At 42.4% G+C, this 24,746-nt stretch overlaps 1 protein-coding gene across 1 annotated transcript in view; it reads left to right on the forward strand.

Moving 5' to 3' along the window:
* LOC110524404 (ephrin type-B receptor 1) overlaps positions 1-24,746 on the forward strand; it is a 208,975-nt gene that overhangs the window by 27,504 nt on the left and 156,725 nt on the right. Inside the window, exon 2 of the mRNA XM_021604004.2 lies at positions 18,716-18,780. Coding sequence (XP_021459679.2) covers positions 18,716-18,780 — 65 coding nt within the window. The remainder of the gene's footprint in view (positions 1-18,715; positions 18,781-24,746) is intronic.

Consider the following 24,746-nt stretch of genomic DNA (forward strand, 5'->3'; position numbering starts at 1 on the left):
AAAATAAGAAAATGTACCCATTATACACTGCATTCGTAAAGTAATCAGACCCGTTGACTTTTCCCATATTTTGTTACATTACAGCCTTATTCTAAAATATATAAAATTGTTGTTTTTTTCCTCATCAATCTACACACAATACCCCACAATGACAAAGCCAAAAGCGTTTTTTAGAATACATTTAAAAAACTACTTAAATATCACATTTACATACGTATTTAGACCCTTTACTGAGTACTTTGTTGAAGCACCTTTGACAGCAATTACAGCCTTGAGTCTTCTTGGGAATGACACTACAAGCTTGACACACCTGTGTTTGGGGAGTTTCTCCCATTCTTCTCTGCAGACACTCTCAAGCTCTGTCAGGTTGGATGGGGAGTGTCGCTGCACAGCTATTTTCAGGTATCTCCAGAGATGTTCAAGTCCGGCTCTGGCTGGGCCACCCAAGCAGGCCTCTATGTTCTTGGGACCTTCAATGCCGCAGAAATGCCCCAGATCTGAACCTCGACACAGTCCTGTCTCGGAGCGCTACAGACAATTCCTTCGACCTCATGGTTTGTTTTTTGCACTGATATGCACTGTCAAATGTGGGACCTATATATAGACAGGTGTGCCATTCCAAATCATGTCTAATCAATTTAATTTACCATAGCTGGCCTTCAATCAAGTTGTAGAAACATCTCAAGGATGATCAATGGAAACAGCTCAGAAACACCTGAGCTCATTTTCAAGTCTCATAGCAAAGGGTCTGAATACTTATGTAAATAAGGTATTTCTGTTTTATGTTTTTTTACATTTGCTAAAATGTCTAAAAAGCTTTTTTCACTTTGTCATTATGGGGTATTGTGTGTAGATAAGGATTTTTTTCTTCAATTTAATCCATGTTAGAATAAGGATGTAACGTAACAAAATGTGAAAAAAGCCTGGATACTTTCCCGAATGCACTGTATCAGTTATCATTCATTGAGGAAATCGCCCAGTAAAACAATGCCATTGCGCGGGTTTAGGTTAAGGCGGAGCAGTCCAAGCATTAAAAAGGTTTTCCGGCTGTACTTTCCCCCTGGCTTTTGTCACATGATTGTTGATTTTTAATTAACTGATACAATTGGCCCTTATCATAAGCAGTTTCTGTCATTCTTGAGCCATTCATTCATTGGAACCAAGCTGGATTCCCTATGATTTCATACAGTAGCACACAGTGGAAATCCTGCTACAGTATATTTTGAGTCTTTGTACCTGCTAAAAGTGTTTGCCTTAAACGTTTTAGTCAAAATGTGTTTACCTACAGCAAGTGTGCAAACCGGACTCTGTTATCAAAAGAAAACCAATGCTCTGTGGATGTTTTCCATCTCTACTGTAAGTAGGCTGGCTTACTTTCATGTTACCTTCTATGGCGAAATACAAATTAGAGTGATTTTCTGTTATGTATCATAATTTCACCTGCATCTTGGTCCACACAGGGCAGACTACGGGCTTCATGAAACATGTCTCCCTATGCACATCACATTCACACTGGGAAGGGGCTGATCTAAGGACTGAACACAACAGTAATAACCTGCTGGGTGTCTTGACCACTTAATTTGCTGTGTATTGTATAAGTGATGGTGACCTAAACACAAATCTTTTGGGAGTGGCAGAACTAATACACGATGGCTGACGTACAGCAACAGTGTAGGTCTATATTATGATAACGTGAATCTATGACCTTAAGTCTATTTATCAAAGAGACATTATCAGTTAGTAGGATGAGTGATTGACGGTAATAGTCTCCTTTAATATCCTTCCAGAAAATCCATTTTGCCACGAGGGAATGTCATTACACCTTTATCACAGCAGATTTCGGCTGCAGCTGGCGCTTTAAAGCCTTTCTCATTTTGGCAATACAGCAACTCTTTAATTCAGCTTTGAATAGATGTTGTTTTATTGGTGCATAATGGAGTGAGAAGACAGGGATATTTCCCTATGAATCATAGCTCTGTGTGTGATGGTATTGTGTGAAATGTCTGCTGGCAACCTATCACCTGAGATAAAAAGAGGGATTGGAGGCAGATGTCAACCTCAGAACTTGTTTACCTCAGTGGATTAATTGCGTCACTCACTCTGACTGACAGTTCAAATTTCCTGTGTAAACAAATGCATGAGCATGATTGTGGCCCTGTGCACAAATATATCACGATGTGCACATGTGATCTTGTGCTAGTGCACAATAAATACTGTATGTGCATGTGTGCATTTGACACACATGCAAGCACACACACACACAGTCTTGTACAACTAACCTTGTGGGGACACACAATTCAGTCCCAAGTCTCAAAATCCTATTTTCCCTAACCCCTAAGCCATACCCTAACCCAAAAACCTAACCTTAACCCCCAAACCTAACCCTAAAACTAACGCTAGTTTCTAACCCTAATTCTAACCCTAACACTAATTATCTCTCTCGTCCTCTCTGTGTATTGTAATCAGAGCCAGCTCTTTATTGATGATGGTGTGTTTACAGAGCAGTGTCTTGCCTTCTCCAGTTACAGTTGAAGTCGGAAGTTTACATACACTTAGGTTGCAGTCATTAAAACTCGTTTTTCAACCACTCCACAAATTTCTTGTTAACAAACTGTAGTTTTTGCAAGTCGGTAATTTTTCCAACAATTGTTTACAGACAGATTACTTCACTTATAATTCACTGTCACAATTCCAGTGTGTTAGAAGTTTACATATACTTAGTTGACTGTGCCTTTTAAACAGCTTGGAGAATTCCTGAAATTGATGTCATGGCTTTAGAAGTTTCTGATAGGCTAATTGACATAGTTCGAGTCAATTGGAGGTGTACCTGTGGATATATTTCAAGGCCTACCTTCAAACTCAGTGCCTCTGCTTGACATCATGGGAAAATCAAAAGAAATTAGCCAAGACCTCAGAAAAAAATTGTAGGCCTCCACAAGTCTGGTTCATCCTTGGGAGCAATTTCCAAACGCCTGAAGGTACCACGTTCATCTGTACAAACAATAGTACGCAAGAATAAACACTATGGGACCACGCATCCGTCATACCGCTCAGAAAGGAGACGCGTTCTGTCTCCTAGAAATGAACGTACTTTGGTGTGAAAAGTGCAAATCAATCCCAGAACAACAGCAAAGGACCTTGTGAAGATGCTGGAGGAAATGGGTACAAAAGTATCTATATCCACAGTAAAACAAGTCCTATATCGACATAACCTGAAAGGCCGCTCAGCAAGGAAGAAGCAACTGCTCCAAAACCGCCATAAAAAAGCCAGACTGTTTACAACTGCACATGGGGACAAAGATCGTACTTTTTGGAGAAATATCCTCTGGTCTGATGAAACAAAAATGGAACTGTTTGGCCTTAATTACCATCTGTATTTGGAGGAAAAAGGGGAGGCTTGCAAGCCGAAGAACACCATCCCAACCGTGAAGCACGGGGGTGGCAGCATCATGTAGTGGGGGTGCTTTGCTGCAGGAGGGACTGGTGCACTTCACAAAATAGATGGCATCATGAGGCAGAAAAATTATGTGGATACATTGAAGCAACATCTCAAGACGTCAGTCAGGAAGTTAAAGCTTGGTTGCAAATGGGTCTTCCAAATGGACAATGACCCCAAGCATACTTCCAAAGTTGTGGCAAAATGGCTTAAGGACAACAAAGTCAAGGTATTGGAGTGGCCATCACAAAGCCCTGACCTCAATCATATAGAAAATTTGTGGGCAGAACTGAAAAAGCGTGTGCGAGCAATGAGGCCTACAAACCTGACTCAGTTACACCAGGTCTGTGAGGATTTATTGTGGGAAGCTTCTGGAAGGCTACGTGGTACGTTTGACCTAAGTTAAACACTTTAAAGGCAATGCTACCAAATACTAATTGAGTGTATGTAAACTTCTGACCCACTGGGAATGTGACGAAAGAAATCAAATCTGAAATAAATCATTCTCTCTACTATTATTCTGACATTTTACATTCTTAAAATAAAGTGGTGATCCTAACTTACCTAAAACAGGGAATTTTGCTGGGATTAAATGTCAGGAGTTGTGAAACTGAGTTTAAATGTATTTGGCTAAGGTGTATGTAAACTTCTGACTTACAACTGTATGTCACGTCTGATTGACGGCTGACTGGATAGGTGCCCGTGGAGATCGCATCTAAATCGAGAAGAGAGAACTGAGGAGCACATGCCTCTTTCTCAGTGAAAGATGAGATGAATGATTTTAGAGTGGCCAAGTAAAATAAGAGGGAGAGATAGAGAGGAGTATTTTCTTAGATTTTGGAGTGAGCCACTGAATGAGCATACGGGAGTATTGTCCCAGGGGACTCATTCTTCCTGAGTGGACTTGAAGTGTTTACAGAGGAATAAATATACCCCTCGCCGGGGGACTACGGCGGCCAGCTGCTCCGAGTCAAGTTTCCCCCAGGGATACTGATAGAGACGTACTGTTGCCTAGCCCATCTCTGAGTCAGAGGGGAGTTCAGGCCTCGAGTCACGGCCCCCCCACCATTGGCCCTCAGTCATAGGGCCCATTGACAGGCCCCTACCTCACCTAACAGCTGCCCAGAATCAGATTTCTCTCTGAGAGGGCTTATATCAGCACTCCATACCAGCTTGTCTTTTTAGGAAAGTATGACTTTCCCAGTAGTGATAGACCTCTTATTCTTCAAGAAGCTGCTCTGAGTCAAGTTTTCCTCTACCCTTAAGGTACCAAACATACGTCCTCCACATCTCCACCTTCCTCTACCTCCATATTTCTTGAATCACATCTTCATCCCAATCATCATTTTCCTCAGCTCCTCCTTCTCACATGCCACATGACTGGTGACCTTTTTACCTGCTCCCCAGTCCAAATACCTATGACACGCACAGGCATGCACACGTACACACCTGTCTCTGTCCATCTGCACCTATCAGCCCTTAGCCAGGTTAACCCAACATGACAGGTAACGTAAACAAGCCACAGCCATAGGGTAACATGAAATGCCTATGGAATTTAGCCACCTGTCACTTACATTACATGCACACGTGTAACACATGCGCACACACACACACACACACACACACACACACACACACACACACATTATACACATACTTAAAACTGAGCTTAGAGTTTCAACACTTTCACTGCTGAGTTTAGTCTTAAAGGAGATCATTAAACACTGCCTTTATGTTTCTCTTGAACATGAGGGATATTTCCCCCTCTTAACCACCTTGCTTCAAATCCCCCCAAACCCTCAACACTCTGCCACTTCACCTGGAGTGTCCGTGAGGCGTTTTCCACAAGTGACCCAGGTTACCCTTCTGTGCTGCCACTCAAGTGGTCTCAGTGGCCCCTGGCCATATCGTATTTAAAATCCAGATGTTTTTACACAGGGTTAGCGCATGTCTGACAGTCACTTTTCAGGCTGTTTGGGCAGTGACATTTGGTCAGCACTTCTCTTCAGTAGCATTGGTATCACGCAGAGCTGTCAGCACAGTAGAGGGAGCTCTGCTCAGGGCTTTGGATAGGACAGAGAGCCAATGTTGTTCAGTGGCGTCTACTCAACAGCCTGTCAACACTCTCCTTCACTCTTAGTCAACACACTGTATCAAAAATACATACAAGGACTTGGAGAATGTGGTTTGTCAGCTGGAATGGTTATTGGATAGTTGGATCAGATTTATTTTCTGGCTTCCCAAAGTGAGAAGAACTAAACTGTTCTCTCTCGTTTTTTTGCGTTTTCCTATTTTATCACTCTTATTCCTTCCCTCTCAGTAACTCTGTGAATAATTCCTCATAGGAGCTTAAGAACTGTGCCTACGGCCAAAAGCTATTGTGTCTCATACAGCAGTCAGGCATACTGTATTGAATTTATTTCTGTAGTATATTTACCCAGTGCCACCCTGGGGGTGTATGTTCTGTAGAGCCTTTGTTTCAGATTCCTTTAATATGCTTCTCTCCATGGTCACGGTGTTGTGTTTGATGTGGGTATAACTATACCTATGTCCCTCTCACTGTTCCATACCTTAGGAGTACCTTTCAGACTCCAATTGTTCCTGTTCTTTAAGGCCGTGTCATCATGTGCCTCAGGAATCAATACATTCTCCAGACATATCTGTATGGTTGAGTATGGTCTCCTGCAGAAGACCATACAAGTCATTCTGGACACAGAGGGAATATGAAAAAGATGGAATGAGGGAGCGAGACAAAGAGAAAGGGTCTCATCCCTTCACTCAGAGAGGGAAGTCATTCGCGGCTGGTATTGTTCTGAGTCTCACTAATTCCTGGCTAACAGTTTCCTCCTCACAGCTTCCATGTGAGGTATTTCAGCAAGGATGGATGCCTGCAATTAACTTTAATCCCATTTCTGTGAGCTCCAGTCTGAAGCCAGGCTTTTAAAATGACCAGTCAGAGTTATATACCCCATGCACAAGGGAGGACTTAGTCGCATGAGTAATACTCCCTTCTGTTGATATTTGGAGTAAGTGTAAGATATGAAAGGTTTTTGTCTCTCAATAGAGACCTTTGGTTTATATATATCTCTCTCACCAGTAACATAGGATTACTTCTATCTGTTCAGAATGACTCCCCTGTTGAGGCGCTCCCCAAAAGTCTTCAGCCCTGCTCAGTGGATCAGCAGATAATTGAGCTGTCATCTCCTCAAGTCAAATACTAGGCAGGCAGACTGACAGTATGAAATTCATGCATGTCTCCACAGTGGGAGCATGTTGAATATCGAGACACAATATACTGAGTTGGAAGTCTGGAGAACTGACAGCAATTACAATGGAATCTAAGGTGTCAAATCCAAATGAATCCAGAATTGAACTGCCTGGCATTCTATACCAGACTGTTCCAGAGTCCTGTGAGAAAATGAAGACTACACAGAGTTGTGAAGGAGCTAGTAAAAAGCCTGTAATGGAGTACATAATGTGTCGCAACTAAAAGCTGTGTATGTATCGCAGGGCTCTGTACTGGTTTATAGTCCAGTCTACATGAAGCAGTAATAGGGTCTCTCCTCAGCTAATGTACAGCAGCCAGGTACTGAGGCACAGCTGTGTACAAACCGCCATAGTATCTGCTGCAAGACTCAATTTACCCAATGATGAGTCTGTAATTGGATGGACCAAAATAGAAAGAGCTATAACTAGAATGTGTGATTATGTGATGAAAGCAGATCTAAGGAGTTCACCTTCATCATTTTCAGTGAAATCATTGTAAAATGGACACTATTTTGTAAATTCATAGGGATGGAGTCTTTCAGAAGGTGCTTTGTCTCATGCTTTGGGTAGTCTGGTCTGTCCTCCATGTTCTCTCATGGCATGTCTATCTACCGCCTGTTCAACTTAGTCAGAGCCCAGTCACTCGAGTCCTCCAATCACTCTGTCAGCAGCAGGAGTCGCACTGATGACATCTATGGGGGGTGTGAGGTACTTAGTGGGTAACCCCCTCTTCACTCCGCCATCTTGGGCAAGCAATCAATCAGTGCAACAGGAGAGCCAATATCTAAGACTAGCTCCTCAGATCACTTTTCACTTTTCTCCACAATGATGATTCATATTTTAGGGTTTTATGGCAAGACGTTTTACTTCTCTTGTCTTGTATGTGGTGCTGACCCTAATCATCCTTATACTCCTGATTCCTGTGGTGCTCTATGTTGGCGTTTTTATTTGCAGATGTCTCTCTGTCTTTCTCGGTCTGCCTGCTGATGGCCAACCTACCGTAGAGGAAGGCAATTAATTAGTGCCTGGAGAGCAGAAATGAATTGCACTCCATCGCTCCCCAGGTCCTCTGCAGGGAAAACAGCAGTCAAGGCTGCTACATCCTGTGTGTGCATGTGCATATGTGTGATTGTGTGTGTGTAGGACCATTTTGTGTAACTCTGTACCAGTACACTGAACTGGGGAAGCTGGGTTATGGTGGAAAGGCTGACTGAGCTAATTAAACAATTATCCAGTCAGTGGTGATACAGCTTCCATGACACTGATAGACTTCCGGCGCCAATAGAGATGGCCGCCTCGCTTCGCGTTCCTAGGAAACATGCAGTATTTAGTTTTTTTACGTGTTATTTCTTACATTGGTACCCCAGGTAATCTTAGGTTTCATTACATACAGTCAAGAGGAACTACTGAATATAAGAGCAACTACTGAATATAAGAGCAACGTCAACTCACCATCAGTACGACCAGGAAAATTACTTTCCCGAAGCGGATCCTGTGTTCTGCCTTCCACCCAGGACAATGGATTGGATCCCAGCCGATAACCCAAAACAACGACGTCGTAAAAGAGGCAAACGAAGCGGTCTTCTGGTCAGGCTCCGGAGACGGGCACTTCGCGCACCGCTCACTAGCATACTACTCGCCAATGTCCAGTCTCTTGACAACAAGGTTGATGAAATCCGAGCAAGGGTAGCATTCCAGGGAGACATCAGAGACTGTAACGTTCTTTGCTTCATGGAAACATGGCTCACTCGAGAGACGCTAACGGAGTCGGTGCAGCCTGCTGGTTTCTTCACGCATCGCGCCGACCGAAACAACCATCTTTCTGGTAAGAAGAGGGGCGGGGGGGTATGCCTATGATTAACGAGACAAGTTCCTGTATGTTTATATGATCACACCACAAGTCCTTCTGTTCACCTGACTTCCTCCAGAATTCCTCACAATCAAATGTCGACCGCATTATCTACCAAGGGAATTCTCTTCGATTATAATCACAGCCGTATATATATTCCCCCCCAAGCAGACATATCGATGGCCCTGAACAAACTTTATTTGACTCTATGCAAACTGGAAACAACATATCCTGAGGCTGCATTCATTGTAGCTGGGGATTTTAACAAGGCTAATCTGAAAACAAGACTCCCTAAATTGTATCAGCATATCGATTGCGCAACTAGGGCTGGTAAAACCCTGGATCATTGCTATTCTCACTTCCGCAACGCATATAAGGCCCTCCCCCGCCCTCCTTTCGGAAAAGCTGACCACGACTCCATTTTGTTGCTTCCAGCCTACAGACAGAAACTAAAACAAGAAGCTCCCGTGCTCAGGTTTGTTCAACGCTGGTCCGACCAATCTGATTCCACGCTTCAAGACTGCTTCAATCACGTGGATTGGGACATGTTCCGCATTGCGTCAAACAACAACATTGATGAATACGCTGATTCGGTGAGCGAGTTCATTAGAAAGTGCATTGACGATGTCGTACCCATAGCAACGATTTAAAACATTCCCAAACCAGAAACCGTGGATTGATGGCGGCATTCACGTGAAACTGAAAGCGTGAACCACTGCTTTTAACCAGGGCAAGGTGACTGGAAACATGACCGAATACAAACAGTGTAGCTATTCCCTCCGCAAGGCAATCAAACAAGCTAAGCGTCAGTATAGAGACAAAGTGGGGCGACAGGGTAGCCTAGTGGTTAGAGCGTTGGACTAGTAACCGGAAGGTTGTGAGTTCAAACCCCCGAGCTGACAAGGTACAAATCTGTCGTTCTGCCCCTGAACAGGCAGTTAATGCACTGTTCCCAGGCCGTCATTGAAAATAAGAATTTGTTCTTAACTGACTTGCCTGGTTAAATAAAGGTAAAATAAAAATAAAAAAGTAGAGTCGCAACTCAACGGCTCAGACACAAGAGGTATGTGGCAGGGTCTACAGTCAATCACAGATTACAAAAAGAAAACCAGCCCTGTCTCGGACCAGGATGTCTTGCTCCCAGACAGACTAAATAACTTTTTTGCCCGCTTTGAGGACAATACAGTGCCACTGACACGGCCCACAACCAAAACCTGCGGACTCTCCTTCACTGCAGCCGACGTGAGGAAAACATTTAAACGTGTTAACCCTCGCAAGGCTGCAGGCCCAGACGGCATCCCCAGCCGTGTCCTCAGAGCATGCGCAGACCAGCTGTCTGGTGTGTTTCCGGACATATTCAATCAATCCTTATCCTAGTATGCTGTTCCCACATGTTTCAAGAGGGCCCCCATTGTCCCTGTTCCCAAGAAAACTAAGGTAACTGAGCTGTACGACTACCGCCCCGTAGCACTCACTTCCGTCATCATGAAGTGCTTTGAGAGACTAGTCAAGGACCATATCACCTCCACCCTACCTAACACCCTAGACCCACTCCAATTTGCTTACCGCCCAAATCGGTCCACAGACGACGCAATCAAAACCACACTGCACACTGCCCTAACCCACCTGGACAAGAGGAATACCTATGTGAGAATGCTGTTCATCGACTACAGCTCAGCATTTAACACCATAGTACCCTCCAAACTCGTCCTTGGGTCTCGACCTACGTGGGTGTAACCAATAAGGAGATGGCACGTGGGTACCTGCTTCTATAATCCAATGAGGAGATGGGAGAGGCAGGACTTGCAGCTCGATCTGTGTCACAAATAGAACTGACTTCTATTGTATTCCTTGGCAACGCAGATTCTCATTGGCCCGCGCGAATAGTGTGGGTGCAATAATTGAATAATATAGATTTGTAAATGTATTTTGCAACGCTCGCGCACGTGACGTGAGCGGTGTAGTCAGCCTGTTAGGACTATATACAGGATCACGGTGGCAAGGCATACGTTTTTACTAACAGGTTAAAGAGCAAACAATGCAATTATCACAGCACATGCTGTAGGTTATAATATAGCCTTTTTTTCCTGGCTTGTCTTCCCCAGTGATCTTACCCATGCACCGCTACTGTGCACACGTACACAATCCAGTCTTAAAATCCTTCTTTAACCTGCCTACTCCCCTTCATCTACACCGATTATGTCACGGCCCTCGAAAGAACTGGACCAAAGTGCAGCGTGGTGAGCGTACAATTTTCCTTTATTTAAAATGACGCCAAGAAAACAATAAACAATCCAAAACGACCGTGACGCTTAAGGGCCACAAACAAAATTAACTTCCCACACAGAAAGGAAGGAAAAGGGCTCCCCAAGTATGGTTCCCAGTCAGAGACAACGATAGACAGCTGTCCCTGATTGAGAACCATACCCGGCGACACATAGAAACACAAAATCATAGAAAACAACACATAGAATGCCCACCACAAATCACACCCTGACCAAACCAAATAGAGACATATAAAAAGGCTCTAAGGTCAGGGCGTGACAGATTGAAGTGGATTTAACAAGTGACATCCATAAGGGATCATGTTTTCATAATGTTTTGTGTACTCAGTGTATGTCTATATTACGGTGACCGCGGCCATTTGGCTGACCAATTACCGTCATCCAAAATCCCATGACCATCACGGGCATAATTGAGTTGTTTAAACCATTTGTATCGATTGCGAGTGTCTGGGGCTATACAGTCACAGCTTGTACGTGGGGTGACACTGTGTGTATTCTTTCACATTTCCCCTTCATGATCAATGCCTGTACCCCTCTGTGTTTGAATTGCACAAATCCATACTCTTGTGTTTTCCTATTGGGGGAAAAATAAGGTTATAATTGGCGCAGGGCATAAAGAGCGCTCTCTAGAGACATTCAGTTCCGAAATGAACCTGGGGCTTTTCACCGGGACCCGATATGCACAAAAATAATAATATAGAGACCCGTTCCAAATGGACCCGATGACAACTAGACTCGATTAGTATAGATCTGGTCGGATCCAGACTCGATCCGAGTGAGGGAAGCAGCAGAAAAGGCTATTTTTAAGATACTTTATTAACTGGAGCTGATAAAGCGTGAGGTAGAGAGGGTGCCGCTCTAGCAGGGGCCGTGCGTGCTGTGTGTGTAGGCTACTGTGAGTGAGCGAGTGACATGGGGAGCAGGGAGGAGGGGGGGGGGGGGAGAGACAGCAAACAATCAAGCCGACTCACGCTATAGTATAATAACCGCTGCCATAGCTAGGTTATTTATCATCTAGGTTATTTATCATCCAATATATATACGTAGTGCCTGTCTTGACTGCATCGGACGCAGGTAGCCTAGTGGTTAGAGCATTGGGCCAGTAACCGAAAGGTTGCTAGATTGAACCCCCGAGCTGACAAGGTTCAAATCTGCCGTTCTGTCCCTGAACAAGGCAGTTAACTCACTGTTCCTAGGTTGTCATTGTGAAAAAGAATTTGTTCTTAACTGACTTGCCTAGTTAAATAAAGGTTTAAAAAACATTGAGATGCTAGCTAGCTAGTCTAATTGAGGCTGCATGTGCCTTCTTGTCCTACACAGTTGCAAAGAACAACAACAACTCCATTCAGAACATTAAGTAACGGCCTACCTGTTAGCTCTTGGTCGTTGTAGCTATCCTTTTAACTTTTAATTCTGTAATTTTAATTCCATCTTCAATTGATTAGATATATCCTAACTTTTGCAAAAACATGGAGATTGTAGCCTATGGCAGCAATGAAGATTTATGATCGGGCAACAACAAGCTACACGGGCCACTCTCGTACAATTTATACAATTTCTCTCTCTCTGTCTCGCTCTCTCTCTGTCTCTCTATACACACTGCAGTCTCGTTTGGATCAGATTATTACACATACCCAAGACATTATTTAGAATTCTGGATCCAGACCCGCTCAGGTCTTGGGTATTTCGGATACAGGTGGATCCGTGAAGACCTCTAGCACTCTCGCCTACAGTCTGTCTAAAGAAACCCCATCTCTGCCCTGAATCCATGGGCAGTCTCCAAAAATAAACTGTTGATACATCTATTGGGAAGATATGCTTTCAGATATAGTTGCACCTGTGATGTGTTGTTAAAGGGCAATTCCGCCACTTTCAACCTCATATTCATCATCTCCAACACCATACCAGTGTCTACATACAGTACATGACCAAAAGTATGTGGACACCATGAAATACAGCCCCAGACCATTAATCCAAACTCCACCAAACTTTATAGTTGGCACTATGCATTGGGGCAGGTAGCGTTCTCCTGGCATCCGCCAAACCCAGATTTGTCCGTTGGACTGCCAGATGGTGAAGACTGATTCATCACTCCAGAAAACACGTTTCCACTGTTCCAGAATCCGAAGCTTTTTACCACTCCAGCCTACGCTTGGCATTGCGCTGGTGATAGGCTTGTGTGCGGCTGCTCGGCCATGGAAACCCATTTCATGAAGCTCCTGACAAACAGTGATTGTGCTGACGTTGCTGCTAGAGGCAGTTTGGAACTCGGTAGTGAGTGTTGCAACCGAGGACAGACGATTTTTACCTGCTATGCACTTCAGCACTCTGCGGTCCAGTTCTGTGAGCTTGTGTGGACTACCACTACGCGGCTGAGCCGTTGTTTCTCCTATACGTTTCCACTTCACAATAACAGCACTTACAGATAAGCGGGGCAGTTCTAGCAGGGCAGAAATTTGATTAACTGACTTGTTGGAAAGGTGGCATTCTATGACGGTGCCATGTTGAAAGTCACTGAGCTCTTCAGTAAGGCCATTCTACTGACAATTTTTGTCTATGGAGATTACATGTCTGTGTGCTCAATTTTATACACCTGTCAGCAATGGGTGTGGCTGAAGTAGCTGAATCCATTAATTTGAAGGGGTATCCACATACTTCTGTATATATAGTGTATGTGGAAACGACTTGTTTCTATGATCTGTGGTTAAAAAGATAAGCAGAAAGGTCCTAAAAAAATACTTCTCTGTGACATCACAGGGTAGGATTAAAAGAACCTTCAACAAGTTTCTAGCCAGAGGGAGGGTATTTTCTTGCTCTCCACATCACCGCAAATGTCATAGTGTTTGAAGATTGCTGTTTTTAAATTTTTTTAACTTTTGGTGATGCCATCGTGTAGAACTTTTTAACTTAAGATTTGAACTCCGTGAGTGAGGACAATGGCCAACCGTCGCTGAACATTATTATTATTGACATTATTGATATTGTATTCATATTAGCCGCAGTGTTTCAGTGGGTCAGGCTATTGAAATATGAACTCTACTATTGACTAATTTGTCATGTTGTACAGCAACGTGCCTTGATTGTCCATTCTATAAATACTTTGGCCAAGCATACATGGCCAGAGATCATCTATGCTCTCTCTATTGCCATCTCTCTTTTTCCTATTTTAAGCTCCATAGTGGCTAAGGTTGTGGTTATATTTGTATTGGACCATTAGATCTGCCACAGTAGCTGGCCATTTTGGCCAACCATAACAAGTACAGTGTGTCATAGAAGGGCGTTATGTCTGTGCAATATGTTTATCACACTATTACCGAACCTGTACAAGTTTTGAACCTTTCCTGATAAATGTCTTTACTTTGAATATCCAGACTTGCAACCTTTTTGAAGGCACTCAAATCTGAGGAGACATACTGTACATAATAAAAACAGACCATATTTAGATCTCTAGCACAAAAAAATCTTCAGATCTTGTGTAAAAGAATGCCAGATATAGCTATACTTGAAACATTCCTCCATCCTGACAGGTATGTCCAAGGGTAATCACTGAATGATCACCTTGTTGTGATTAAAAGTGATGGTACTTTCATTGTGTAACATGTCACCCAGAGAAGCTTGGCTAAGAACGCCTACAAATAAATTGGGTCATGCTTGCGATTCTAAAAATAGATCCACGGGCACGCAAGACTTTTCATGTGTGAATTTTTCCTACACAGCATTCAGTGTAGCCTAGCTTTGGGACACAACATCAGAAGTCTGTGTATTGGTTGGACTCCCTGAGTTGTGCATCATTCTGGTGGCTGGCGATGGAATATAACCCTACAACAATATAGCCGGCTTCAGCCCAAAAACTTTTCCTGTCAACAAACGCATATGTAGAATCTCTAGGAACTCAACATACCAGATGTAAAGTAAAAGGTGACATTCACTTTCAAATAAACATATCCAATAAACATATCAAATAAACAATGTGACCCTCATGTGAGGTGTGTGGTCTAATGGCAGCCCGCTGTCTAACTCAACAGGAATACGGTGCTGTTCAGACAAAAGTTGGATTCAGATGTTTATTTGATAGCGAGGGACACGTTTCACTTTACATCTGGTTAGTAGAATTCCTAGAGATTCTGCATATGCCTTCTACAAACTGATGCTGTCACTAAGATCACACTCAACGAGCTGTATAGGGCCATAAGCAAAAAAGAAAATGCTCATCCAGAAGCTGCGCTCTTAGTGGCCGGTGATTGTGATGCAGGAAAACTGAAATCTGTTTTACATCATTTCTACCAGCATGTCATCTTTGCAACTAGAGGGGGGAAAAACTCTAGATCACCTTTACTCCACACACAGAGACGCATACAAAGCTCTCCCTCCTCCTGCATTTGGCAAATCTGACCATAACTCTATCCTCATGATTCCTGCTTACAAGCAAAAACTCAAACAGTAAGTACCAGTGATGCGCTCAATACGGAAGTGATCCAATGAAGCGGATGCTAAGCTGCAGGACTGTTTCGCTAGTACAAACTGGAATATGTTTCGTGATTCATCTGATGGCATTGAGGAGTTTACCACATCAGTCACCGGCTCCTAAACAGCTTTGACCCCCCAAGCCATAAGACATATTTATTTAGTGTTTTTCTTTATGCTGACTCTCTTGCACTGGGCTATATATGCACACTCACTTGACTCTACCCACACACTCACACATACTACACTGCCACTCCAACACACACACACTACATAAGCTATCACACAAAACACACACACATGCATATTTACGCCACACACTCACGCATAGACACACTTTCACACTCTTCCCAGATGCTGCTGCTACTCTGTTTATTATCCTGATTGCCTAGACACTTTAAACCCTACCTACATGTACGTACTGTATTATCTCAATTACCTCACTTACCTCATACCCCTGCAAATTGACTCAGTTATGGCACTTGTACTTGTATTTAGCCTCGTTATAGCTACTGTCTCCTTTTTTATTTAGCAAATATTTTTCAGACTTTTTAACTCTGCATTGTTGGTTAGGGGCTCATAAATAAGCAGTTCACTGTAAAGTCTACACTTGTTGTATTCGGTGCATGTGACCAATAAAATTTGATTTGACAATAACAACAGGATATTAAAACAGATAAGAAGGAATGACCAGTGTCATAAAAATCATCTTGAGATTGGTTGTCCTGCCATACAACTGCTTTTTCTGTCATGTATCCTAGCTCATTTTGTGATGTTGCATTGTGGAATTAATATACATTGTATTGCATTACTTACTAGTTGGTAGAGGGATGTTTTATAGAGTAGGAATACATTATGTTGTGATATTGTTCTGTGGTATTGTTGTTGGCTCATGATGTTGCTGTGTCATAATGTAATAAAGTAAGGTGTTTCTCTGGTGAAACTGTGTGATGCCATTATGCCACAAAATGAACTTGTAATCTTAAAGTTGCTACAATACCGACCTCTGAGAATACCTATCCCCAGGTATTGGTAGCTGAATAAGTGTGCCATCATTGGAAAGCACAGCTGGCACACTGCTGGGAAATGCAATGGATTTACTTCAACACTGAACACAGATGTTAACGTGTTCTGGCTCATTGCGTTCTCGTCACCCTCCCTCGCCTAGCTGCAGAGGAGGGGTAGTGTGACTGTGGTGTGGCTTTTTCTATGGGTCTCTGTAAGGATACAGTAGGCTCTGCATGGCTCCTTTCGTGCTAAACCCCCAGAACGCTTGGCTGACTGATTGGGCAACTGGCTAGTGCTGTTCTGGAGGCTTCCGTTGTCTCTTGTCCCAGGGGTTTTTACTACGCCTGCAGCAGCTTCACATGGTGAATGACAAACAGATGCCAGGTACAGGCTAGGGATGCATTGCTTCACAGGACATGCTAATCAAAATGGCTATTTCCATTCTGTTTTGCCCCCGCCTAAGCTAACAGCAAATTACATAAACATGAAAATACAGCTAGGCCCACACACCCTTGTTCCCACAGAAACATCCTGCTGTTACATGTTCTGTAGCTGGTCTTGGAGTGTCTTTTCTACAACATCTATCATGGGTGTCAATCTAAAGAGCCTATATTTCCATGCAAAATTCTGAGATATTCTGTCGGATGATCTACTAAGACTGAGGAAGCCCTAATAGGATTAATGTGTGGCTTTGAGCTCTGTGGGAGTGAAAGGCAGACAGGCACCCTGTGGTTGGTCCTGGCCCTGGACCTGCTCTCATCTCCTCTGCCCTGCTCTCCTCTGCTGACTACAGAGAACACCCTCCACAGGCACTGACCTCAGTGGGCTCAACACTTATTCTGCCAGCCAGTGGTCAGTGTCTCAATGGGTCTATGATGAACTGTAACCCTGAAAGAAACCACAATAGTTATTGTATAGCATTATGGGTATTGCATCGAGACTAGGAATAAGTAGCTGTATACAGAGAAATAAAGAAATATAAAAAATACAGTATGGTTTTACCCTGACCAGTTTGCAGATGAGTGGGAAGGGATCAGTGATTTATTTATACACTAGATGACTGATAGGGGTCCTGGGTTGAAGCCACTGTGCCTCCAACTTGGCACTCCCTCGTCGTCGTAAAAAATATTTTGGAAGCTATAGAAATTGATTTATTAATGTCCACATTTATTATATTACAAACACCTTAATGCATACTTCTAAATTATATGAGCTAAACATACAAATACATTTAGTTAAAATATTTACATTTTTCCTTAAAGTAACATTTTTAGAGAATGCTACTGACCCCACTACACCACTACAAAAAATACTTGTCCTTTTGTCCTTGATAAATGTCATTGAAATACTGTAGAATTCCATTCATTCCTATGGAGGACTGCTCCTACTGGGGAGTGCCAATATGGCCGTCCAGTGGCTACAAAGCCTCTCAATGGCCAATACATAGCATCAGAAATCCACGGTTTATATACATCATTGGAGGGGATGGGTTGAGGGCACTTGTAGGAAGGTGAGTTGGGGTGAGGGCAATTGCTTTTTGGGGGGATTCTGCATAGGGTGGTTGATTGGTTGGCAGTTGATTGGACCAGACCCTCTCTCTGTAAAATGGCTGCTGTTATCGACTGATCACATTTGAAAAATATATATAAATTGTGGGGAAATGACACCAATAGCCACAAAACAGCACATTTTGGTCTATGTGAGCTGTGTTAGTTGTTGTTGCATTTGAACCCCTCTGCCTTCAAGCCAGGTGTGGCTGTTGGCATGCACCGGTGTTTGTATACCTGCTGATGCGTTATCACGGATGTGATCAATATTTCCTGGGCCATCAATATTTAATACACTCCTCTGCAGAAATCACCCACCATTACCTATTGATCAGTCACAGCCCAGACTGTGTGAAAACAACACACTTCCAAGGGCAGCAGTTTGCACAGAGAATGGTGCTAACTGAAAGTCCACAGAGAATGGTTTGTATATACTGTACCATACCTCTTATCCCAAACAAAAGTGTTGGTTATCTCCCACTTTTCCTCTAAGAGTGTCAAGAGTGTGGCCTCTCTTCAGACCCAGAGCCTGTTAGAAGTGGAGAGGTGATGGATCACCCTATGTCTCTGAGTCAGAGTTTGACAGTAGTGAAATGTGTAGAGAAGGTGTCATCCAGTAAGAACTGTCAAACATTGGTCTGATTCTGTCTGGACCATTGGTAAATGGCTGATATACATTTCCAGTAATGAGACATTGAAGCTTTAGCTCATATCAATGGTTTTCAATGGACTGAGAAAAAAAAAGGTGCATTATGGAAAAAGTGAAGGGGGTGAGGTGTTTCACTGTAACAGGTGTTTGCATTACATTGGTAGTAGCAGACATGTGTATTACATTTCTTGCTCTTTGTCTCTTCTACAGAGACAGTGATGGACACGCGGACGGCCACAGCGGAGCTGGGTTGGATAGCTTATCCTGCCTCTGGGGTAAGACCACTCCTCATCTAGACCTCATTTAAACACTCACCAACCATCCTCTCCTTCCCTCTCATTGACATCTACACTTATCCACAATCTCAAAAAGCTTCCCTGAAAGTTGAGTGGTAGAGTGTATTGTTGATGCCACAGTGAGATGAATGGCCAAAGAAAGTGTTCAGATACCCATAGTCTGCTCTCAGAGCCTAACAACACACTCACCAGCTAACGAGCTCACTTCATTCTGCTGCCCTATGACTGACTGGCTCACAGACAGCCATCTCTGGGAGATGTAGTGATTTGTGACCATGTTCTTCTTCCTCTTATAAACATATTTGTCATTCATAGGCGCTGGCTGGCAGATTGGTTCTGAGCTGTAGTTTTCTGAGCCACGTTAAGTGGAAAGACAGAATGTGCATCCCCTGTGTCTCATGCAATCAGGAGAAATAATGTATTGCACCGTCAGTGTGTGTACCCCAAGGGAATACTTTAGTTTGAGCACACTTAGATTCCAATTTCAAGCCTGCCAACAGCTTAATTAAAACACTTATATCTCGTTCTGAACAATTAAGTTCTACTTATGTGCTACAATAAGTGAAACATTAAACACCAGAATTGGCCAAATCCAGATGAGGAAAATAAATGCCAGAGGTCCTTGTTTGCATGAACAGTTGTGAGAGCTTTAATGTGTCATTATTTACACACAAGATTAGATTCTGTTGAATGTATGTGCATGCCATTAAGATTCATTCAAATTCACAAGACAATGCCATATTCATATAGACAGATTGACATTTATAGTGATTTAAAAAAGTTCAAACATAAAAAGTCTCGTACTTCGATGATGTTACGTTTGTCGTTTGAATGAGGAGATCAAGGTGCAGCGTGGTAGGCGAACATCTTACTTTTATTAAAATGATCACCGAAAAAACAACAAAATACAAAACAAACTTAAAGTTCTGCAGGCTACACAGCAACTATACAAAATCAAGATCCCACTAACTAAGGTGGGAAAAAGGCTGCCAAAGTATAATCCCCAATCGGAGACCACGATAGACAGCTGCCTCTGATTGGGAACCATACCAGGCCAACATAGAAAATACAACATAGATTGCCCACCCTAGTCACACCCTGACCTAACCAAATAGAGAATAAAAAGGCTAAAAAAAAGGTCAGGGCGTGACAGATGATTACAGAAACCAATTTAGTTTTATTTTATTTTAGATTAAAAGTATTTTCAACCAGTGTGTTTTACAAAATGGAAAATGTATAATTTTTTGCCAAATGAGACACATTTAGGCCCTTAAGGTTTGTTGTTTATGGTAATGTGATTAATGAGATTAATTTAAATGAATGTAGATTATATGCAGCAATGTTTTAATCTATTGCAATTGTGCATGGTTTCAGGCCGCCCTCTGTCAATGAGTCATTTGTAAATAATGAGTAATTCTCTGAAAGCTGCCACAGGTCTTAGTCATGACCACAATTATTTCATTAGGATATTATGTTCATTTGACAGGCAGAAAATGGCATTAGAAATATGACTGGAAACTCTGCCAACTATACTGTCAACAGAAAGAGAATATATAATAATGAGGTTCTAAGAGATGGTTGAATGTGGGGTTGAATGTAGAATATGTACATGCAGAATGTATATTTAACAGATAGGTAGGTACACACTGTTTGGCTCTGCATTAGCTTTGATCCTGCTGCAACCAGAACCTTGCATACAGACACGCACTGTATTTCTGTGCATAGAAGACACAGTGTTTAGAAATGGTCCCTCTCTGTTTTTAACAGAAAAAAATGTGTTTTTCTATAGTCACTTACTCATATGGACACTGAGTCACTATCAATAACAGAGGGAGATGAGGAGATAGCAAGGGCTTTCAAAACCAAGAAAATGGAGGGTCAGTGATGTTTCCTCCTTTTAGATAGATTGTGTGTGGTGAAACATAGGCAGGTTCCCAGAGCTAGATGCTTTACTATAGTAAACATTTAGTGGGTCAGAGAGAAACAATGAATAGAGCTGGGTTTTGGTGGAGAGGTTCAGATTCTTCTAGCCATATATGTGAAGCTGAGACTCGCAAGGGTCATAGTTAATTTGCTAGTTTGAGAGAGAAAATTGTGCACCTACCCAAATGGTTATAATTTAATGCTCACCCCTGTTATAGTTGTTAAAACATTAACATGGTTGAGCTATGGAAGACATGCCAAAGTATCTGATCATGTTTAATGCAAAACTGGTCCTTCTGTGCAAATAAAACTCCATCATGACCATTAATTAACCTTTTGCTGAGTATCTATTTGATTGCATACCGTAAATGACTCCTGGTTGTCTGATGATGCTATTACTGTAAGTTCCTACAGAGTTGGAGTCAGATTTCTCATTTCAAATTGAGAGAGCATATTAATTTCATGATGGCTTGTCATTGTAATTGAATTGTACACTTCTTGGCAATCACCGTGACATTATGAATCATTCAGTTCAAAGGAGAACACTCCCACATACAGTACATACCACTCTCACAAAGGGAAAAGTCTCCTGTTAATGTCTACATGAGTAAAAGAGACGCGTTAAGATAGTAGTATACAGTGCATTCGGAAAGTATCGACTCCTTGACTTTTTCCACATTTTCTTACGTTACAGCCTTATTCTGAAATGTTTTTTGTCAAATAAATCCCCATAAATCTACACACAATACCCCATAATGACGAAGTGATTACAGGTTTTTAGAAATTTTAGCAAATGTATTTAAAATAAAAAACAGATACTTTATTTCCATAAGTATTCAGACCCTTTGCTATGAGATTCGAAATTGAGCTCAGGTGTGTCCTGTTTCCATTGATCATCCTTGAGATGTTTCTACAACTTGATTGGAGACCACCTGTGGTAAATTCAATTGATTGGACATGATTTGGAAAGGCACACACCTGTTTATATAAGGTCCAACAGTTGACAGTGCATGTCAGAGCATAAACCAATCCATAAGGTCAAGGGAATTGTCCGTAGAGCTCCAAGACAGGATTGTGTCGAGGTACAGATCAGGGGAAGGGTACCAAAAGATGTCAGCAGCTTTTGAAGGTTCCCAAGAACACAGTGGCCTCCATCATTCTTAAATGAAAGAAGTTTACAACCACCAAGACTCTTCCTAGAGCTGGCCACCTGGCCAAACTGACCAATCATGGGAAAAAGGGCCTTGGCCAGAGAGGTGACCAACAACTCAATTATCACTCTGACAAAGCTCCAGAGTTCCTCTGTGTAGATGGGAGAACCTTCCAGAAGGACAACCATCTCTGCAGCACTCCAGCAATCAGGCCTTAATGGTAGAGTGGCCAGATGGAAACCACTCCTCAGTATAAGTCACATGACAGCCCATTTGCCAAAAGGCACCTAAAGGAATCTCAGACCATGACAAATAAGATTCTCTGGTCTGATGAAACCAAGATTGAACTCTTTGACTTGAATGCCAAGCGTCACGTCTGGAAGAAACCTGGCGTTATCCCTACAGTGAGGCATAGTGGTGGCAGCATCATGCTGTGAGGATGTTTTTCAGCGGCAGGGACTGGGAGACAAGTCAGGATCGAGGGAAAGATGAATGGAGCAAAGTAGAGAGAAATCTCAGATGAGAACCTGTTCCAGACCACTCAGGACCTCAGATTGGGGCAAAGGTTCACCTTCCAACATGATAACAACCCTAAGCACACAGCCAAGACAACGCTGGAGTAGCTTCGGGACAAGTCTCGAACCCGGTCGAACATCTCTGGAGAGACCTGAAAATAGCTGTGCAGCGATGCTCCCCATCCAACCTGACAGAGCTTGAAAGGATCTGCAGAGAAGAATGGAAGAAACTCTCCAAATACAGGTGTGCCAAGCTTGTAGCATCATACCCAAGAAGACTATGCTGTAATCACTGCCACTTCAACAAAGTGCTGAGTAAAGGGATCTGAATACTTATGCAAATGTGACATTTCAGTAAAACAAAAGATGCATAGCAAAAATTTCGAAAAACATGTTTTTCATTATGGGGTATTGTGTGTAGATTGATGAGGGGAAAAAAAAAACAATTTAATCCATTTTAGAATAAGGCTGTAACGTAACAAAATTTGGAAAAAGTCAAAGGGTCTGAATACTTTCCGAATGTACTGTATCTCAATACTACATATACAGTATGTAGCTTATAATTGTGCTCCATATTTATTTTATCTGAGCTTTTTTCTCTCTCTCTGGCCTCACAAAAGAGAGCAGAGAATGTAGTAATATGGAGTGATAGGCTATTATGGTATGATAGGTAGGAGAGGATCTTTAATCATTATCTTTCTTTTTTCATAGGCCCCTAAGCTCACACTAACAGCAGTATATTGTTGTATGCTGAGGTCAGTGTGAGTGCAGGTGAGGAGGGGTAATCTAATGGAAAACCACCTTAAAGTATTCTTGTGTGAGAGAGTAGGCGGAGATACTTTAGGAGCAGGAGGCATTGGGGGAAGATGGGATAGGGATAGGGGGTTCACAGTGGATATCACACAGATGCTACATGGGCACTCAGCTGCACTGAAAGTCCAGGTGTGGGGTTGTGCAGAGGGCAGGTGGTGGTTGTGGTGGTCATGGGTTAAGGGAGGGCATCGCTGATCTTTATGTAGATGCTCATAGGTGTATCATGACTGAAATATATCAAACCGTTTGGGGTTTTCAGTGAAAGAAGACCATATAAGAGGCTGAATTAGGCCCAATACATTCTCCTGGTCAGGGCAAGGCTCTTTAGACACAACATATATCTGGGGGTTACTTGGGTACATAGTCTTTTCTCTGATCCTTAATGGGCTGTGTTCCACATGGAGTCAGAGGCCTGCTGCTATTCTTATCCTCCCCTTCCAGAAACAATGAAAATCTGACAGATAATCCCTGCCCATTCCTCCTCATGGAAATACTGGACTGCTCATGCACCTGTTTAATGTACCTGTCCACGTGCATACGGGCTTGTTGGGTGTGTACTGGATGTACAGAGATTTAGGTAAGTGTGAGAAAGGAGTGGGAACAGAGGAGACCGCCTGTGGAGAGCCTGTATCATCCCTTCATCATCCCTCCATCCTCTGATCCACCGGGAGGACTCCCTATGGAGTCAAGAGTGTATCCCTCGCTCACATTCCCACCACACTCTCCTCCTCTGCACCTAGCTCTTCTTATGAAGTCTGCTATCTGCCTCCCCAAAAACATGCCCAACATGGATATTGATCATTACATGGTTAACCTGTTGACGTGTAATAAAATCAGAAGTTAGATATGACTGAACTTCCAGCCTCTTGTAGCTATTGCTTACGTTACACAAACATTTAGAGCTTGGTTTTACTTTAGTCAAGAACCCATTGTAATTGTATCTAATATATTCTACCACTACATACATAATACACACTGAGTGTACAGCTTCTATCCTCAAGCCATAAGACTCCTGAACATCTAATCAAGTGGCTTCCCAGACTATTTGTATTGTCCCCCTCCCATCTTTTACACCGCTGCTACTCTCTGTTGTTATGATCTATTCATAGTGACTTTAATAACTCTACCTACATGTACATATTACCTCAATTACCTCGACTAAACGGTGCCCCCGCACATTGACTCTGTACCGGTACTCCCTGTATATAGTCTCGCTATTATTATTTTACTGCTGCTCTTTAATTACTTGTTACTTTTATTTTTTATTCTTATTCATCTTTTATATATATATATATATATATATATATATATATATATATATATATATATACTACCATTCAAAAGTTTGGGGTCACTTAGTAATGTCCTTGTTTTCCATGAAAAAATACATAATGTGAGTTGCAAAATGAATAGGAAATATAGTCAAGACGTCGACAAGGTTATAAATAATGATCTTTAATTGAAATAATAATTTTGTCCTTCCAACTTTGCTTGTCATTGTGTCCTCCAATAATTGTGTCCTCCATTTGCAGCAATTACAGCC

The sequence above is a fragment of the Oncorhynchus mykiss genome, chromosome 5 (genome assembly GCF_013265735.2).
Source record: "Oncorhynchus mykiss isolate Arlee chromosome 5, USDA_OmykA_1.1, whole genome shotgun sequence".
Taxonomy (NCBI): Eukaryota; Metazoa; Chordata; class Actinopteri; order Salmoniformes; family Salmonidae; genus Oncorhynchus; species Oncorhynchus mykiss.